This window comes from Pongo pygmaeus, chromosome 12 (genome assembly GCF_028885625.2).
Source record: "Pongo pygmaeus isolate AG05252 chromosome 12, NHGRI_mPonPyg2-v2.0_pri, whole genome shotgun sequence".
In the NCBI taxonomy this organism is placed as follows: domain Eukaryota; kingdom Metazoa; phylum Chordata; class Mammalia; order Primates; family Hominidae; genus Pongo; species Pongo pygmaeus.
In genome coordinates this window covers 28,648,406-28,669,643 of record NC_072385.2, presented here as the reverse complement: position 1 = coordinate 28,669,643, position 21,238 = coordinate 28,648,406, and the positions used below count along the sequence as shown (strand labels likewise).

Here is a 21,238-nt window from a genome sequence, read left to right as displayed (position 1 = left end):
ATATAAGAGAAGACGTGTTTGCTCTGCATCCATCTCTTCACGGAGCTATGCAAACAGACATGAGTTAAGGGCGTGTACTTTAATGTGGCTGATAATTTTAATCACGTCCTGCAAAATGTTGTTAAGTTCAGGTGACATTTTTTGGATAGCCAGCATTTCTCTATAGATGACACAGTGTGTAGACTCACATTCAGAAGTGACCTCTTTGACCCAAGTAATGAAATCAGAAAGCTATCCAGCCATGGCAACCACTGCCATCTGCGCATATACTGACACAAAATGACCTGAATTCAGTTTTCCTGATATGTAGTCATTCAAAGACTTGAGTAGTCTGCAACTGTGATGTTGGTTGGCAACAAAAGTGCACATAACATATCTTGATACACAGGCTCCTGAAAAATATATCACACAGAAACAAGCATTGTTGCCTTGCTGTCAACATCTGTAGACTCGTCAACCTGGATTGCATACCACGGTGATTCATTAATCCTCTCTAACAATTGTGTCACAATATCCTCTTAGTTCATCAATTCATCTAGTTATTGGTGCTAGCCAAAAGAGGAACACGTGCCACCTTTTGAACTTCAGCCTCTCCTAAAATTTTATGACATTATCCTTATCAGTAGGCAGGATCAACTCTCCACCAATAGCAAAGGGCTTCTTAGCATTAGCAATGTGTTTAGCCACTAAGAATGATGCTCTCAGTGGAGACACATTTGATGAAGTGGTGGCCTTTAATAATTGCTTCTGTTCTTTGTGTTCACATTTTTTTTTCTTTTGAAAAACTCCAAAGTCTTGTCTTTTAATACAGGGTGCTTGGTCTCCAAGTGGCAAAGTAGTTTTGAAGGTTTCATGGTTTCACTGGATAGCCGGTCACTACATATTATACAAAGCAGACTTGGAGAATGTGAATCTACCTGTTGCAATGAACCCGTAATTTAGTAGGACTTGGTATTTTCTTTTAAATACAGCTTTCCTTTTGTTGATAGTCTTAGATTCTTCTGCTGTCTCATCATTGGGTCTTTTGCCCTTTTCAAAGGAGCTCTCTAGTGATGTTTGTTTTTTACTCATTTTGGCTAGGGTTAGCTTGTGGGCTTACCAAAACTGTGACTGAGACAAGTACTCAGTGCAGGAAAGAGACACGGATGGAAGTGGTAAATAAAAAAATGGGCAGGCCACATGCAGACTAAAATAAGTGTCAGATTCTGACTTAAAGCCTGCCACTAGATGCAGCTGTACAATTGAAGCACATCAACTCACTTGCCACTATAAAGCCTACCACCAGATGCAACTTAATTGTCACTTGCCACTCAGCAATATGGTTTTGATATGAGTCTGCAAGCAATTGATTTATTAAGGTCTCTGTGCAGTCAAACCTCTCTGCTAATGTTAATCTTTATTTGCAGCAGCTCCCCAGAGCTAACATCAGTGCCTCAGCTCCACCTCAGATCATCAGACATTAGATTCCTTTAAAGAGTGCACAACTGAGATCCCTTGCCTGTGTAGTTCACAATAGGGTTCCACTCCTATGAGAATCTAATGCTGCTGCAGATCTGACAGGAGGCGGAGTTCAGACAGTAATGCGAGTGATGGGGAGCAGTTGTAAATACAGATGAAGCTTTGCTGGCTCACCTGCCATTCACCTCCTGCTGTGTGGCCTGGTTCCTAACAGACCACAGACTGGTAGCAGTCTGTGGCCCAGGGGTTAGGGAATCCTGCTTTATCAGACATGTGGTTTGCAAATATTTTCTTTCACTAAGTATGTGGCTTGTGGTTTTTATCCTCTTAACAGGGTCTTTCTCAATTAGAAAGTTTTCAATTTTGATGAAGTCGCATTTATAAATTTTCCTTTTATGGATTGTGCTTTTGGCTTTAAGTCTAAAAATTATTTGCTATAGCTCTAAATCTCAAAGATTTTCCTACTTCTTATTCTAAATGTTTTATAGTTTTATTTTTCACATTTAATTCCGTGATCCATTTTGAGTTAATTCTGCGTAAAGTGTGAGGTTGACATAGAGGTTCTTTTTTTTTTTTTTTTTTTTTTGGCCTATGAGTATCCAACTGCTTCTGTACCATTTGTTTAAAAAGCTATCTTTCTGCCATTGAATTGATTTTGTACCCTTGTGAAAAATCAGTTGGGTATATTTGTGTGGGTCTATTTCTTGGTTTTCTATTTCTTTTACATTTACCTATATATCTGTCTTTCCCCCAATACCACAGAATTTTGTTTACTGTGGTTATATATTAAGTCTTTAATTTGGGTTCATCTGCTTTATTCTTTTTTTTTTTCAAAATTGTTTTAGGTATTCTGATCTCTTTGATTTTTCACATAAATCTTAGAATAATCTTTTTATATCTTCAAAAATCCTGCTTGAATTTTGATAGGAATTGCATTAAAATTGCATTAACTTGGGGAGAATTAACATCTTTACTATGCTAAGGCTTCCAATTCATGAACGTGATATGTCTTATTTAGATCTTCCTTGATTTCTTTTGTTAACTGTGTAGTTTTCAGCATGCAAGTTCTGTACATGTTTGGATTTCCACCTACAAAATTAAAAGAAGTATTCTTTTTTTGAGCTATTGTAAGGGGTATTTTAGTTTTAATGTCATTGTCAATGTGTTCCTTGCTAGTATGTAGAAGTACAATTGATTTTTGTTTTTTGTTTTCTTTTGGTTTGGTTTTAGAGATTGGGTCTCACTCTGTCGCCCAGGCTGGAGTGCAGTGGCACATAGATTACTGCAGTCTTGAACCCCTGGGCTCAAGTAATTCTTTCACCTCAGCCTCCCAAGTAGCTAGGTGGCACTACAGACATGTGTCACCATGCCTGGCTAATATTTTGATTTTTGTAGAGATGGGGTCTTGCTATGTTGCCCAGGCTGGTCTCGAACTTCTGGCCTTAAGCAATCCTCCTGCCCCAGCCTCCCAAAATGCTGGGATTACAGGCATTAGCCAGCATGCCCAGCCAATAATTTTAATTTTTTTTTTGAGACAGAACCTTGCTCTGTCCCCCAGGCTGGAGTACAGTGGCGTGATCTTGGCTCACTGCAACCTCCACCTCCCAGGTTGAAGTGATTCTCCTGCCTCAGCCTCCCAAGTAGCTGGGATTACAGGCATGTGCCAACATACCCAGCTAATTTTTGTGTATTTAGTAGAGACGGGGTTTCACCACGTTTCCCAGGCTGGTCTCGAACTCCTGACCTCAAGTTATCTGCCCGCCTCAGCCTCCCAAAGTGCTGGGATTACAGGCATGAGCCACCGTGCCCAGCCAACAATTTTAATTTTTGAATGTTTATCCTGTGTCCTATGAACTTGCCAAATCCACTTACTAGTCCTAGGAGTTTTCCTGCAGATTACGTGGAGTTTTCTAGGTAAACAACCGCTATATCTGAAAATAAGAACAGTTTTATTCTTTTCTGATCTGTTTGCCTTTTCTTGCCTTCTTGCACTGTTTTGTACATAAGCACTGTGTCAGTTAAGAATGGTGAAAGTGGACATCTTACCTTCTTCCCAATATTAGGCAGAAAGCATTCAGTGTTTCACCACTAGTGTTATCTGTAGTATTTTGCAGTTGCTCTTTATCAAGTAGAGGGATTTCCCCTCTATTCCCATATTTCTAAGAGGTTTTATCATAGATTGATGTTGAATTTTGTCAAATGCTTTTTCAGCATCTAATTATAAGATCCAATGATTTTTCTTCTTTAGCCTATTAATATGATAGATCACATTAATTGTTTTTGAATATTGAACTAGCCTTCCATCCCTGAGATCATTCAGATAATTTTAAATAAGAAAAGAGAAGTTAGGGTCAAAAATATCTATATTGCCACCTTCATTCTCCTATAAAAATAGTTTAAAGCACTATCTGGACCTTTTTTTCAGTCTTAGTTTTCTTTGCTTTTCTTTTTTTTTAAATACATTTACTGAGATATATTTGTTGATATATAATTCACATAATATACAATATACCCTGGTCTTGATTTTCTATCTCTAAATTAATAGTATATCTATTAACTAACTCTTCTCAAGAGGAATTTTGAGAACATGAATTCCAAATATTCTTCCTTTAACATCTTTTTATGAATGCTTATGTTATGGGTGATTTCCTTAGGCATAATATGAGAAGTGCTTTGGAGAATCTCTCATAATTTTTGAAGGAAGCAAAGGATTTTAAACAATGTAGTCATCACCTTAGGCTACAATGGATTTCAGAACCTAAAACTAGAATAAGGTACTTTCTCCCACTATAGACATTTTGTTACATTTCCTTCTGGCCTTTTCTTTTCCTGGCCAGATTTTTGTGTTCTTTTGCATAGTTGCAAAATAATATATTAAATGAATTATTCTACTTTTTACCATTTCTGTATAAAAAAATTAAAATTTTTATTGTATAAAACAACATGGAAAATTTTTTTACATAAAACTTTTATCACATTTTGCATTATATCCTTAAGATGGATTCCCACAAGTGGAACTTTTGGCACATACAGCCAACGAGCTTTCAAAAAGCCACTGCTTCACAATTAAGAGGAAACATCATGAAAACAAAAATGGAAACAATAGACCAGTTAGAAGTTGAATAGAGAACCATGGACAGCAGCAGCTAACAAGAGCCCTTCTGGGATCAGAGCAAGCCTCAAAAACTTGCCTCAAAACTACCCCTTCTGTGAGTTTGACAGAGAGTAGAATGGTGGTGATGAGGGGCTGGGGGTGAGGGGAGTAGGGGAAGAAGGGAGACGTTGGACAAGGGGTGCAAATTTTCAGTTACAAGGTGAATAAGTTTGGGAGATCTAATGTACAGCATGGTAACTACAGTTAATATACTGTATACTTGAAATTTGCTGTGAATAGATCTCATGTGTTCTTAACACACACATACAACAGTAACTAGTTGAGAGAGAGGTGATCGATACGTTAGTTAGCTTAATTGTGGCAATCATTCTACAATGTATGTGTGTATCAAAACATCATGTTACATTCCTTAAGTATATATAATTTTTATTTGTCAATCATACCTCAACAATGCTTGGGTTGGGAAGTAGTACCCCTGCAAAGGGATCAAATGTAATTGGATCAGACTGTGAAGCAAGGTAACCCACAGTTGATTGTCAAAATAAATAGAATAGTCAGCTAGCAATTAATAGAGGCTAATAGTTGGATTTGATACCAGTAGGAACAGACCAGCCAGACACTTAACAGGGAGATCAGAGAGAGACAGTCAAAGAGAGCCTGGCTAAATCCATTGCATCCTAGCGGGAGGGGCTAGAATGACGGTGTAAATGCCCATGGGAGGGGATCAGGGTAACTATGTGCATACCCTGAGGAGCAACATCAGAGGCTATATACTGCAAGGGAAACAGACATCATAGAAACAGTCCACACAAATAAATAAGGAAATAAGCCAACCATAAAAAGCCCCAAGATGGGGAGGATCAGTATTTAGAGATGCTACAATATATTATTTAAAATTTCTAGTTTTCAACAACAAAAATTTAACCCTCAAAAAGCCAGGAAAATGCAGCCCATCCATAGGAAAATAAAGCAAACAAAAGAAACTGTCTTTTAGAGCAGCTTATTATTTCCTTATTATTAGTCTCTATTTGATGAGACATTGTTATTAGGCCTTCTTTTACTTTTTTCTTTCTTTTTTTATTTGACAAATAATAATTGTGTATATTTATGGAGTACAATGTGACGTTTTGGTCTATGTATGTAGAAAGCTAATAACATATCAATCAACTTATCAACTTAATTTTTTGCGTGATATCATTAAAATTTTATTCTTTTAGCAATTTTGAATTATACAGTAGATTATTATTAACTGTGGTCACCATACAGTGTAATAAATCACCAAAACTTATTTCTCCAGTCTAACTAAAACTTTGGACTCTGATCAACATCTCCCCTTTCTCCATCCTTCCTCCTCCCACCATTCTACTCTCTGTTTCTATAAAGTCAGCTTGTTTAGATTCCACTTATAAAGTAAGATCATACAGTATTTGTCTTTCTTTGCCTGGCTTATTTCACTTAGCATAATGTCCTCCAATTCTACCCAGGTGGCCATGAATGACAGAATTTTTTTCTTTTTAAAGGCCGTATAGTAGGAGTCCCCAACCCTTGGGCCGCAGACCTGTATGGGCCCATAGCCTGTTACCACAGACTGGTACCAGTCCTAGCCACACAGCAGGAGGTGAGCGGTGGGTGAGTGAGCATTACTGCCTGAGCTCCACCTCCTGTCAGATCAGCAGTGGCATTAGATTCTCGTAAGAGCGTGCACCCTATTGTGAACTGCGCATGTAAGGGATCTAGGTTGCACACTCCTTGTGAGAATCTAACTAATGCCTGATGATCTGAGGTGGAACAGTTTCATCCCAAAACCATCCCCACCCCCACTGCTGTCCATGGAAAAATTGTCTTCCATGAAACCAGTTCCTGGTGACAAAAAGGTTGGGGACCGCTGCTGTATAGTATTCCATTTTGTATCTATACCACATTTTCTTTATCCATTCATCCATTTATGGACTTACTTTACCTCCTTAAGTATGACTTCCTTTATTTCTTTGAACATATTTAAAAGAGCTGCTTTGGGCTGGGCGCGGTGGCTCACGCCTGTAATCCCAGAACTTTGGGAGGCTGAGGCGGGCAGATCACGAGGTCAGGAGATCGAGACCATCCTGGCTAACACGGTGAAACCCTGTCTCTACTAAAAAAAATACAAAAAAATTAGCCAGGCGTGGTGGCAGGTGCTTGTAGTCGCAGCTACTTGGGAGGCTGAGGCAGGAGAATGGCATGAACCTGGGAGGCGGAGCTTACAGTGAGCCGAGATCATGCCACTGCACTCCAGCCTGGGTGGCAGAGTGAGACTCCGTCTCAAAAATAAAAAAAAAAGAGCTGCTAAGTCTGACTGTATATGTTTGCTGTCCTTTCTTCTATCAACTTCTTTAAAAGCTATAACATTTAAAAGTAATAATTGTAACAATATATCATTGGGCTTGTGACATATATAGATGTAAGTGTAAGATTAATATCACTAGTGAGAAAAGGAAGAAAAACAGCTATGTAGGAATAACATTTCTGTACTGAGCTGTAAATAAACAGTTCAACAGTAATAGTTGCAGATGTCAGTAACCCACTTTCAATAATGAAGAGAGCAGCTAGGCAGAACATCAACAAGGAAATATAAGATTTCAACAACACAAAAACCAAATTGGCATTAACATAAATGTATAAAACACTCTTCCAAAAACAGTAGAATACATAGTCTTCTCAACATGGAAGATCCTCCAGAATAGATCATACATTAGGCCATAATATAAGCCTCAATAGATTTAAAAGGATTGAACTTATGCAAAGTATGTTTTCCCACCACAATGGAATTGTTAGGGATTGATAAAAGAAGAATATTTTGTAAATTCAGAAGTATATGAAAATTGAGCAGCACATTCCCAAATAGTGGTGAGTCAAAGAAGAAATCACAAAGGAAAAAAAGAAAATACTCTGAGATTAGTGAAAATGAATGTGTACTGTGTCAAAACATATAGGATGCAGCTAAAGCAGTACTTAGAGGGAAATTTATAGCTATAAATGCCTATCTATATTAAAAAAGAAGAAAACTCTTAAGTCGCTAACCTAGCTTTCCACTTAGAACACTGGGAAAAGGGAACAAACTAAACCCACAGCAAGAAGAATGAAAATAATAATCAAGATTAGAACAGAAACTAAGTGAAGAGAAAACAATCAAGAATCAAAGAAGCCACAAGCTTGTTCTTTCAGAATACCAACAAAATTGACAAATCTTTAGCAAAGTGACAGAGTCAAATTACTAAAATCAGGAATAAGAGAAGGGACATCACTACTAACCTTATAAAAAAAGTATCATAGGGGAATATCATGAACAACTGAATGCCAAAAATTAAATGCTTAGATGAAATCAACAAATTTCCAGAAAAACACAAACTATTAAAACTCACTTAAGGAAAAGTAGAAAATCTGAATAAACCTGTAACCTAAAGAGGTCAAAATAGAAATTTTTAAACTTCCATAAAGTAATACCGAGGCCCAGATGGCTTCAGTTGTGAATTCTTCCAAATGATTCAAGATGCATTGACCCAGAATTTTTGCAAACTCTTCCAAAAGTAGAAGAGAACACTTCTTAATGCATTCTATGAAGCCATTATTGCCCTGAGGCCAAAGCCAGACAAAGACGTCACAGGAAGATAAAACTGCAGACCATTATCTCTTATGAATACAGATGAAAAATTCTCGAGAAAATACTGTAACACTGAATCCAACAACACATAAAACGAAATTTACACCATCAAGTAGGGTTTATTCCATGAATGCTGGGTTGGTTTAACACCTGAAAAATCAGTTAATACATCATCATATCACTAGAATCAAGAACGAAAACCACACAGCCTTCTCAATGGATGCAGAAAAAGCATTTGGCAAAATCCAACATTCTTGCCTGATAAAAACACTCTATAAACTAGAAATAGAAACTTTCTTGACCTCACAAAGGGCATCTATGAAAAACCCACAGCAAACACTGTACTTAGTGGTGATTGAATGCTTTTGCCATAAGATCAGTATCAAGACAAGAATGCCCACCTTGCCTTTTCTATTCAACATTGTAGCAGAGGTTCTAGGCAGAGAAGTTAGGCAAGAAAAAGAAATAAAAGGCATCCAGATTGGAAAAGAAGTAAAGCTATCTCTGTTTGCAGGTGACATGATCTGAAATACAGAAAATCCTAAGAATCCACTAAAAAAGTATTAGAATAAATGAGCATCAGGGTTGTAGGACACAAGATCAATATCCAATTATCGTATTTCTTATTTCTATACATTAACAATGAACAATCTGAAAATGAAAAAAAAATTATATCAAATGGAATTGCATCAAAAAGGGTAGCACTAAAAAAGGACAAATACGGCCGGACGTGGTGGCTTATGCCTGTAATCCCAGCACTTTGGGAGGCCGAGGTGGGCAGATCATGAGGTCAGGAGATCAAGACCATCCTGGCTAACATGGTGAAACCCCATCTCTACTAAAAATACAAAAATTAGCTGGGTGTGATGGCACGTGCCTGTAGTCCCAGCTACTTGGGAGGCCGAGGCAGGAGAATCGCTTGAACCAGGGAGTCAGAGGTTGCAGTGAGCCAAGATTATGCCACTGCACTCTGCCTGGCGACAGAGCAAGACTCTGTCTAAAAAAAAAAAAGACAAATACTTGTATTTTACAAAACTACAGAACGTTGTCAACAGAAATTAAAGGAGACCTAAATAAATGGAAACACATCCCATGTTCATGGGCCAGAACACCTACCATTGTTAAGAAGGCATTACTCCCAAAACTGATCCACAAATTTAATGCAGTGCTTATCAGAATCCCAGGTGTCTTTGTAGAAATTGTCAAACTGATCTAAAATTCATATGGAAGTGCAAGTGAATAGCCAAAACAATCTTGAAAAAGAAAAACAAAGTTGGAGAATCACACTTCCTGATTTCAAAACTGGCTGCAAAACTGAAGTAATCAAGACAATGTGGTACTAGCATAAGGAAAGACATAGAGGTTGATGGAACAGAATTCAGAGTCCAGAAATGGTTTATACATTTGTGCCCAAATGATTTTTCAAAATACAGGTGCTAGGACAATTCAATGAGGAAAGAATAGTATTTTTAGCAAATGGCGTTGGGACAACCTAATATCTATGTGGAAAAGAATGAAGTTGGATCACATGCAAAGATTAACTGAAAATGAATCATAGGGCTATATGTAACAGCAAAAACTATATTAAGAAGAAAACACAGAAGTAAATCTTTGTGACCTTGGGTTAGGCAGCGCTTTCTTAAACACACGTCAAAAACACACACACACACAAGAATAGATTAAGTAGACTTGATCAAAATAAAAAAAAAAAACCTTCTGTGCTGCAAATGATATCATCAAGAAAGTGGCAAGACGATGCACAAGATGTGAGAAGACATTTGCAAACCATATATCTGATAAGAGATTCATATTCAAAATATGTAGTGGTGGTTCATGCCTCTAATCCTAGCATTTTGGGAGGCCTAGACAGGAGGATCGCTTGAGCCCAGGAGTTCAAGACCAGCCTGGGCAACATGGCAAAAACCCATCTCTACAAAAAATACAAAAATTAACCAGGTGTGGTGGTGCACAGTCGTATTCCCAGCGACTTGAGAGGCTGAGGTGGGAGGTTTACTTCAGTGAGCCATCTTCATGCCACTGCACTCCAGCCTGGGTGACAGAATGAGACCTTGTCTCAAAAAACAAAAAACTAAGAACCCAACTAAAAAATTAGGCAAAGGATATTAATAGACATTTCTCTACATAAGATACATAAATGGCCAATAAACACATGAAAAGATGCTGAACATCATTAATAGAAAAATGCAAATCCAAACCATACTATTTCACAACCACTAGGATGGCTGGAATCAGAGAGAAGATAAAAAATGTTGACAAAAATGTGGAAAAAGTGAAACCCTCATACATTGCTGGTGGAAATGTAAAATAGTAAGGCAACTTTGTAAAACATTTTGGCAGTTCCTCAAAATGTTAAAAATTAGATTACCTGACAGCTCATAAATGTCACTTCTATCTATTCAAGAGGAATGAAAACATGTCCATACAAAAACTTCTATACAAATTTTTGTGGCAATATTATTTGTAATAGTCCCAAAGTATAATAAGTCAAATATTTTTAACTCATGAATAGAGCTGTGGTTTATCTATGCAATGGAATATTATTAGGCAATAAAAGTGATGAAGTTTTGATCCTGCTAAAACATTGACAACTCTTAAAAACATTGTGCTAATAAAGGAAGCCAGTCACAAAAGACCGCATACACATTGTTTGTTTCCGTTTATATGGAATATCCAGAATAAGGCAAATAGTAGAAAATAGTTTAAGGGTTGCCTAGGGCCAGAGAAGGTTCTGTGTTGGTTTTTTTGTTTTTTGTTTTTTTTGAGACAGGGTCTCCTTCAGTGGCCGAGGCTGGAGTGCAGTGGTGCCATCTTGGCTCACTGTATCCTCGGCTTCCTGGGCTCAAGCGATTTCCCACCTCAGCCTGCTGAGTAGCTGGGACTACAGGCCTATGTCATCATGCCTGGCTAAGTTTTTGAATGTTTTGTAGCGATGGAGTTTCACCATGTTGCCCAGGCTGGTCTCAAACTCCTGAGCTCAAGCAATCCACCTACCTTGGCCTCCCAGAGTGCTGGGATTACAAGTGTTAGCCACCATGCCCAACCTTGAGTTTCTTTTTGGGGTGATGAAAAAGTTCTCACATTAGATTGTGGTAACGATTGTACAACTGTGTTAATATGCTAAAAATCATTGATGGCATGTGAATTATATTTCAAAAAAGCTATTGTCAAAAAAATCACGGTCTATTTTCTACTCCTGCCAGCAAAGTATATGAGATTGCCATTGCCCAATGTAATGTTCATTAACACAAACTAACAAATTTGCAAATTAGATAGACTAGAACAGTGTCTTTGGTAGAGTTTTTCCAGTTCAGCTGAAAGAGAGTTTGCTCCTAGTCTGCATTTAGTAATGACCTTTTTGATGGTCATGACTAGAGTGGGGAATGCTGGTGGCGTCGATTGGGCAGAGGCCAGAGATACTGCTAAGCATCCTGTAATGCATAGTGCTGCCCCCCACTCCAAATAATTATCCAACCCAAAACATCAGTAATGTTGAGGTAAGAAGCCCTGAACTAGTAATGGCATCTTGTTTTAGTTTATTTGATTACTAGTAAAGGTAAATTTTCCCCATACGTTTACAATTTAATTGTATTTCTCCTTTTGTAAATTTTCTGATCATTATCATTTAGCTCATATTTCTCATCAGTTTATATGTGTTCTTTATGTTAGTAGAGATATAAGCTATTAATTTTATTTACTAAGTTTATTTGTCTTCCAGTTGTTTCCTTTCAAATTTTGGTTAAGTTTATATTGACTATCAAAATGTTTATTTTTTTAAGGTGATGAAACTTTTTTTTGCATTGTATCTAGCTTAGAAAATTTCCCTACTTACCTATCTCCTTTCCCTGTAATTTCATTTTTATTTCTTTTCACTGGAATTTAAAGCTTAACTTTTCAAATTTAACTTTTTAAATGCATATAGAATTTGTTATGTATATGACAAGATAAGGAATAATTGTTTTCTAAATACTAGTGACTGTTCTTCCTCCTTTTTAAAAAACATTTGTCTCACTGAGCATATTTTCAGGCTCAAGATAATTTTCAAAAGGAAGCTTTCCACAAGTTTATGCAAGAGAATATAAGAGATTATGCCTTATATTAATTATAATTATATTTAATTACATTATTAAATATAATTATTAATTATATTAAGAGAATATAAGAGATTACTCTTTATATAAGAATATAAGAGATTACTCCTTATACTCCTTAATTATGGAGTCCAATGACATTCTATAAGCATGTAGCTCACCTAACTCAGGACAAAGCAGTGCTCACAGATATCATCAGACTTGCAGGAGTATATAAAGAAATATCAAAGCTGATAGTAGAAACTGGTTGCAGTTTGAAATTAATAAGCCTTTTCTTAAATTAATGAATTTTCTGATATGATCAGAGAGATGGAGAAAGTGATACTATACATATATGTGTGGTGTGTTTATTTGGTAAGAAGGAGGGACACAATTTCAAATCACATTAAAAGTAGTTGCCAGTTTATAACAGATTATGAAAATTTTGTGAGTCCCTGATAATATAATAGTTAAGTGAATTAATGGGAATAAGTGTAGATATTTTCTTATTATTGTACAGATGGAGAATGAGTTAGATTCTGCTCGTTCTGAAATTGAACTCCTGAGGAGTCAGATGACAAATGAGAGAATCTCCATGCAGAATCTAGAAGCTTTGCTGGTGGCCAATCGAGACAAAGAATATCAGTCTCAGATAGCACTTCAAGAAAAAGAATCTGAAATTCAGCTTCTTAAAGAACACCTTTGTTTGGCAGAAAATAAAATGTGAGTTGTTTAGCAATATAAAGTAAAGTCATACATCTTAATTTTTTGGTACTTTATAGATTAGTAGAATTTTTAAGCTAGAATTTAGAGAATTCTATAATTTGCCTAAGGATCAAAAATACTGTGATTTGCCTAAGCGGTGGTACTTTTTCTATTATGTTTTTCTTATCTAAATTTAAGTTTAATGATCTCTATTGATTCTTTCCAACAGAGTTTTGAGTATAATAGAATGTCTGATCTAAAATACTGCATTTAGGAAATACAACAAAATGAGAAAAAAATTAACCAGTTTGAAACCAGAAGAATTTTCATATTTAGACCAATATATTGCAACCTAGTGTTTGCATTTGCCACATCATATTTTCTTTTGTACCTATTGCATGTACTGGATACCTAGAAGAACACCTGCATTCACAAAATACAGAAGACTTCCCAGGACATTGATTTTGGCTTCTTTTCTTTCTTTTTCTTTTCTTTTTTTTTTCTTTTTTTAAGCATCTCTAGCACTCCTAGCACCTTATTAAAAGACGTTTGGCTGGAGAATTGGGTGGAATTGCCTCCCTGTATAGTGAATTTTTTTTCTATTAAACTTGGTCACCTCTCATAAAAACTGATGGGGGACCCTTAACCCCTGTTCTTACCTGTCCCATCTGTAACACTTTTCATCCAGCCTCCACTCTGTCCTCACATCTGAGGTCAGGGCATGGGAAAGGATAAGAAGCATGGTCTCGGCAATCAGCCACTCCTAGGAGCCCCTGACTAGGCAAGGGCTTCAGAGCCAGGGCCTGTTTCCTTCAGAAACTTTTCAGGTTATAGTGGCGGTGACTGAGTCCTTCTTTTCCATTACTGTAGCTAGGCTATTATGATTCCTTCAACAGGTTTTGCAGGATCACTTTCTCAGGATGGTAGGTGGAAATCTACCTTCGTGAAATATGCCAAAACTTCCACCCTAAGGGCTATACTCTGTTTTAGACTGGCTGTTAAATACTAACACTTAGAATTAGCATGAGAAGTGTTTGTTATTAGTCTCTAAAGTTTAGATTTCAGCAGTCTATGATAGTATCCTGAAAGCAAGTGAAGAGGATAGAATGTTCTGTGTGAGTGGCATTCATCAATGTTTATCTTCCCTATGATATTGTGCCTTATTACAGGTTTTTTGAGGCATTGTTTAGCCTTAAGGAAGATTCTATTAAATTGAAGATTGTGTATGTCAAATTTCATTATAAGGCACTTGGTTGAATAGATATATATAAAACAGACCATATTAATCATGGAGCTAGTGAATTCCGGTGTTAATTATTTGATCATACTACTACTTTATATAATACCTCTAAGTACTTACATAAAAAACAATTTATAGTAAGTAGTATAGACAGATGATGTATAATATGTTCAAACAGGGAAACTGAAACAGAGAAGGATTAACTAATTAAATGGGACTGGGATTGCTTAGGCTTTTCAAGTAGGCTACTCTGCATACTTACCATGTCTAACATGGGCATATTTTAGATCTACTAATAAATCTGGCCATAAAAATCACAATGTGATTTGGATCCAGCTGAGAAACCACTATCAATATGGTTTAATGTACCCCAGAATCATAGCCATATTTTAAGTTTAGTCAACTATAACTCTTATCCTCTTTTAAACAGGGCCATCCAGAGTAGAGATGTGGCCCAGTTCAGAAATGTTGTCACACAATTGGAAGCTGATTTAGACATTACCAAAAGACAACTAGGAACAGAGCGCTTTGAAAGGTAAGTTTATCTCTATGCAAGCTCAAAAACAATGCTTTTCAGCATGGAAAGCATTGTTTCTTAGGTAACAAGAGGTTTTAGTTCTTTCATGGTGGTTAGATTTTCAAGTATGAATTGAGCTAGTTTTATGTTTTAATAATTTTGCTGGATATAAAATTTAAAGCATCACTATTTTGCTTTAGGGAGAGGGCCGTACAAGAACTTCGCCGCCAAAATTATTCAAGTAATGCTTATCATATGAGTTCTACAATGAAGCCAAATACAAAATGTCATTCACCAGAACGTGCTCACCATCGATCTCCTGACCGAGGCCTAGATCGATCATTAGAAGAGTGAGTCTGTTTAAGGATCCATTCTCTTGAGATCAAATAGCAGTATCTAATATAGTGAACATTTGGGGTAATAAGGAAACTCAGTAGTCTATCTTTAATAGTGATATTTAAACATGATTACCAAGATATATTGATATAAAATACAGGATTTTGATAATTAAATTAGAATTGTATATATTATACTAAAGTGAAAGATCTAATATTTTATCTGTTTGCATAAATTATATATTTTTTTATTTCCATGGTTTTGGGGGAACAGGTGGTTTTTTGTTACACAGATAAGTTCCTTAGCAGTAATTTCTGAGATTTTGGTGCCTCCAACACCCAGACAGTGTGCACTGTACCCATTGTGTACTCCTTTATTCCTCACTCTTCTCCCATCCTTCCCCCTGAATCCCCAAAGTCCAATGTATCATTCTTATAACTTTCATCCTCATAGCTTAGCTCTCACTTAAAGTGAGAACATATGATATTTGGTTTTCCATTCCTGAGTTACTTCCCTTAGAATAATGGTCTCCAACTCCATCCAGGTTGCTATGAATGCCATTATTTCGTTCCTTTTTATGGCTGAGTAGTATTCCCTGGTATATTTATACCACATTTTCTTTATCCACTTGTTGGTCAATGGGCATTTAGGCTGGTTCCATATTTTTGCAGTTGCAAATTATGCTGCTACAAACATGCGTGTGCAAGTATCTTTTTCATATAATGACTTCTTTTCCTCTGAATAGATACCCAGTAGTTGGATAGATGGATCAAATGGTAGTTATACTTTTAGTTCTAAATGGAATCTCTGTACTGTTTTCCTTAGTGGTTATACTAGTTTCCATTTCCACCAGCAGTGTAAATGAAAACATTCCCTTTTCACCACATCTATGCCAACATCTATGCTTTTTGATTTTTTAATTGTGGCCATTCTTGCAGGAGTAAGGTAGGTATCTCATTGTGGTATTAATTTGCATTTCCCTGATAATTAGTGATAATGAGCGTCTTTTCATATGTTTGTTGGGCATTTGTATATATTCTTTTGAGACTTGTTTATTCATGTCCTTAGCCCACTTTTTGATGGGATTATGTTTTGTTTTGTTTTTTTCTTGCTGATTTGTTTGACTTCCTTGTAGATTCCAGATATTAGTCCTTTGCTAGATGCACGTTTGGGAAGATTTTCTCCCACTCTGTGGGTTGTCTGTTTACTCTACTGATTATTTCTTTTGCCGTGCAGAAGCTTTTTAGTTTAACTAAGTCCCATCTATTTATATTTGTTTTTGTTTCATTTGCTTTTGGGTTCTTGGTCATGAAATCTTTGCCTAAGCCAAAGTTCAGAAGACCTTTACCAATGTTATCTTCTAGAATTTTTATGGTTTCAGATGTTAGATTTAGGTCTTTGATCATCTTGAGTTGATTTTTGTATAAGGTGAGAGATGAGGATCCAGTTTCAGTCCTCTACATGTGGCTTCCCAATTATCCCAGCACCATTTGTTGAATAAGATGTCCTTTCCCAACTTTATGTTTTTGTTTGCTTTGTCAAAAATCAGTTGGCTGTATTTGGCTTCATTTCTGGGTTCTCTATTCTGTTTCATTGGTCTATGTGCCTATTTTTATATCAGTACCATGCTGTTTTGATAACTATAGTCTTGTAGTATAGTTTGAAGTCAAGTAATGTGATGCCTCCAGATTTGTTCTTTTTGCTTAGTCTTGCTATGTGGGGTCTTTTGAGGTTCCATATGAATTTTAGGATTGTTTTCCTAGTTCTGTGAAGAATGATTATGGTACTTTGATTGGAACTGCATTGAATTTGCATATTGCTTTTGGCAGTATGGTCGTTTTTACAACATTGATTCTCCACGAGCATGGGATGTGTTTCCATTTGTTTGTGTCATCAGTGACTTCTTTCAGCAGTGTTTTGTAGTTTTCCTTGTAGAATTCTTTCACCACCTTGATTAGGTATATTCCTAAGTTGGTGTTTTTGTTGGTTTGTTTGTTTGTTTGTTTTTTGCTGCCATTGTAAAAGGAGTTGAGTTATTGATTTGTTTCTCAGCTTGATTGCTGTTGGTGTATAGCAGTGCTACTGATTTGTGCACATTAATTTTGTATCCTGAAACTTTACTGAATTCATTTATCAGATCTGGGAGCTTTTTGGATGAGTCTGTAGGGTTTTCTAGGTATATGATCATATCATCAGTGAACAGTGATAGTTTGACTCTGCTGATTTAGGTGCCCTTTATTTGTTTCTCTTGTCTGATTGCTCTGTCTAGGACTTCAGATACTATGTTGAATAGAAGTGATGAAAGTGGGCATCCTTGTCTTGTTCCAGTTCCCAGGGGCAATGCTTTCAACTGTCCCCATTCAGTATAATGTTGGCTGTGGGTGTGTCATAGATAGCTTTTATTACCTATCTGTGTGAAGTGTGTGTCCCTCCTATACCAATTTTGCTGAGGGTTTTAACCATAAAGCGATGCTGGATTTTGTCAAATGCTTTTTCTGCATCTATTAAGATGATCACATGATTTTTGTTTTTAAGTTTGTTTATGTGGTCTATCACATTTATTGACTTGCATATGTTAAACCATTGCTGCATACCTGGTATGCAACTCACTTGGTCATGGTGTATTATCTTTTTGATATGCTGTTGGATTCAGTTAGCAAGTTTGATGTTGAGGACTTCTGCATCTATGTTCATCAGGGATACTGGTCTATAGTTTTCACTTTTTGTTATGTCCTTTCCTAGCTTTGGAATTAGGGTGATACTGGCTTCATAGGACGATTTAGGGAGGATTCCCTCTTTCTCTGTCTTGTGCAATAGTGTTCTATAGGATTGGTACTAATTCTTCTTTGAATGTCTGATGGAATTCAGCTGCGAATCCATCTGGTCCTGGACTTTTTTTATTGGCAATTTTTTTATTACTGTTTTAATCTCTCTACTTGTTACTGGTCTGTTCAGAGTTTCTATGTCTTCCTGGTTTAATCTGGGAGAGTTGTATATCTCCAGGAATTTATCCATCTCCTCTAGATTTTCTAGTTTGTGTGTGTAAAGGTGTTCATAGTAGCCTCGAATTGTATTTCTGTGGTATTGGTTGTAATATCTCCTGTTTCATTTCTCATTGAGCTAATTTGGATCTTCTCTCTTCTTTTCTTGGTTAATCTCGCTAGTGGTCTATCAATTTTGTTTATCTTTTCAAAGAACCAGCTTTTTGTTTGATTTATCTTTTGTAATTTTTTTGTCTCATTTTCATTTAGTTCTGCTCTGATCTTTGTTATTTCTTTTCTTCTGCTGGGTTTAGGTTTGGTTTGTTCTTGTTTCTCTAGTTCCTTCAGGTGTGACCTTAGAGTGTCTATTTGTGCTCTTTCAAACTTTCTGATGTAGGCACTAAATGCTATGAACTTTTCTCTTAGTACTACTTTTGGTGTATCCCAGAGGTTTTGATAAGTTGTTTCACTATTATCTCTCAGTTCAAAGAAGTTTTTAATTTCCATCTTGATTTCATTGTTGACCCAAAGATCACTCAAGATCAGATGATGATGATGATGATAACTATTATTAATTTTTTTGAGATGGAATCTTTCTCTGTTGCTCAGGCTGGAGTGCAGTGGCATGATCTCGGCTCACTGCCACCTCTGCTCCCCAGGTTCAAGCAGTTCTCCTGCCTCAGCCACCCAAGTAGCTAGGAATACAGGCATGCGCCACAATGCCCGGCTTATTTTTATATTTATGTTTTTTTTGAGGCAGAGTCTCGCTCTGTTGCCCAGGCTGGAGTGCAATGACACAATCTCGGTTCACTGCAACTTCCACCTCCCAGGTTCAAGCGATTCTTGTGCCTCAGACTCCCAAGTAGCTGAGATTACAGATGTCCGCTACCATGCCTGGCTAATTTTTTTGTGTGTTTTTAGTAGAGTCAGGGTTTCACCATATTGGCCAGGCTGGTCTTGAACTCCTGACCTCAGGTGATCTGCCTGCCTCAGTCTCCCAAAGTGGTGGGATTACAGGCATGAGGCACTGCGCCCAGCCTTAATTTTTGTATTTTTAGTAGAGACAGGGTTTCACCATGTTGGCCAGGCTGATTTTGAACTCCTGACCTCCAGTGATCCGCCTGTCTTCACCTCCCAAAATGCTGGGATTACAGGCATGAGCCCCCGCACCCTGCCTCAAGAGCAGATTATTTAATGTCCATGTATTTTTATAGTTTTGAGGTAATTTCCAGTTGTATTCCACTGTGGTTTAAGAAGATACTTCAGGCTGGGCGTTGTGGCTCATGCCTGTAATCCCAGCACTTTGCGGGGCTGAGGCGGGCAGATCACAACATCAGGAGATTGAGACCATCCTGGCTAACACAGTAAAACCCGTCTCTACTAAAAATACAAAAAATTAGCCGGGCATGGTAGCGGGCACCTGTAGTCCCAGCCACTCGGGAGGCTGAGGCAGGAGAATGGCGTGAACCCAGGGGGTGGAGCTTGCAGTAAGCCGAGATTGCGCCACAGCACTCCAGCCTGAGCAACAGAGCAAGATTCCATCTCAAAAAAATTAATAATAAATATAATCATCATCATCATCATCATCATCATCATCATCTGATCTTAAATGATCTTTGGGTCAACAATGAAATCAAGATGGAAATTAAAAACTTCTTTGAACTGAGAGATAGTAGTGAAACACAACTTATCAAAACCTCTGGGATACACCAAAAGTAGTACTAAGAGAAAAGTTCATAGCATTTAGTGCCTACATCAGAAAGTTTGAAAGAGCACAAATAGACACTCTAAGGTCACACCTGAAGGAACTAGAGAAACAAGAACAAACCAAACCTAAACCCAGCAGAAGAAAAGAAATAACAAAGATCAGAGCAGAACTGAATGAAAATGAGACAAAAAAATTACAAAAATAAATTTAAAAAGAAGATACTTGATATAAATCTGATTTTCTTAAATTTATTGAGACTTGTTTTGTGTGCTATCATATGTTCAATCTTGGAGATTGTTCCATGTGCTGAAGAAAAGAATTTATATTCTGCAGTTGTTGGGTAGAATGTTCTGTAAATACCTGTTAAGTCCGTTTGTTCTAGGGTATAGTTTAAGTTCATTGTTTCTTTGACTTTCTGTATTGATGACCTGTCTAGTGCTGTCAGTGGAGTACTGAAGTCTCCCACTATTATTGTGTTGCTGTGCATCTCATTTCCTAGGTCTAATAGTAATTGTTTTCTAAATTTGGGAGCTCCAGTATTAGGTGCATATATATTTAGAATTGCAGTATTTTCCTTTTGGACTATTCCTTTTATCATTATATAATGTCCGTCTTTTTCTTTTTTTACTGATGTTGCTTTAAAGTCTGTTTTGTCTGATGTAAGAATAGCTACTCTTGCTCACTTTCCATTTGCGTGGAATATCTTTTTCCACCCCTTAACCTTAAGTTTATGTGAGCCCTTATGTGTTAGGTGAGTCTCTTGAAGATAGCAGATACTTAGTCAGTGAATTTTTATCCATTCTGCCATTCCATATCTTTTAAGTGACTATTTAAGCTCTTTACATTCAACATCAGTATTAAGATGTTAGGTACTGTTCTATTCATCACATTAGTTGTTGCCTTAATACCTTGTTTTGGTGTTTTTTTCCCCCACTGTGTTATTGTTTTATGGGCTCTGTGAGATTTATGTCATAAGGAACTTCTATTTTGATGTATTTTGAGGTTTTGTTTCAAGATTTAGAACTCCTTTAAACAGTTCTTGTAGTGCTGGTTTAGTAGCGGCAAATTCTCTCAGCATGTCTGAAAATGACTTTATCTTTCCTTCATTATGTAGCTTAGTTTTGCTGGATACAAAATTTTTGGCTGACAATTATTTTGTTTCATAAGGCTAAAGATGGGACCCCAACCCCTTCTGGCTTGTAGGGTTTCTGCTGAGAAATCTGGTGTTAATGTGATAGGTTTTCCTTTATAGTTTATCTTGATGCTTTTGTCTCACAGGTCTTAAGATTCTTTCCTTTGTCTTGACTTTGGGTATCCTGATGACTGTGTGCCTGGGTGATGATCTTTTTGCAATGAATTTCCAAGGTGTTCTTTGAGCTTCTTGTGTTTGGAGGTCTAGATCTCCAAACCCTTTACCCATACTCATGATTTTAAAAATTTTACCCCATTTGTT

The 21,238-nt window shown here is 36.9% G+C and overlaps 1 protein-coding gene across 15 annotated transcripts in view; it reads left to right on the top strand.

Moving 5' to 3' along the window:
- The window catches only part of TSGA10 (testis specific 10), a 169,502-nt gene that overhangs the window by 125,161 nt on the left and 23,103 nt on the right, over nucleotides 1-21,238 (top strand). For all 15 annotated transcript variants that reach the window (XM_063649195.1, XM_063649199.1, XM_063649197.1 and 12 more), the window contains 3 exons: nucleotides 12,819-13,021; nucleotides 14,674-14,778; nucleotides 14,961-15,110. In XM_063649195.1, the coding sequence (XP_063505265.1) occupies nucleotides 12,819-13,021; nucleotides 14,674-14,778; nucleotides 14,961-15,110 (458 nt within the window). The remainder of the gene's footprint in view (nucleotides 1-12,818; nucleotides 13,022-14,673; nucleotides 14,779-14,960; nucleotides 15,111-21,238) is intronic.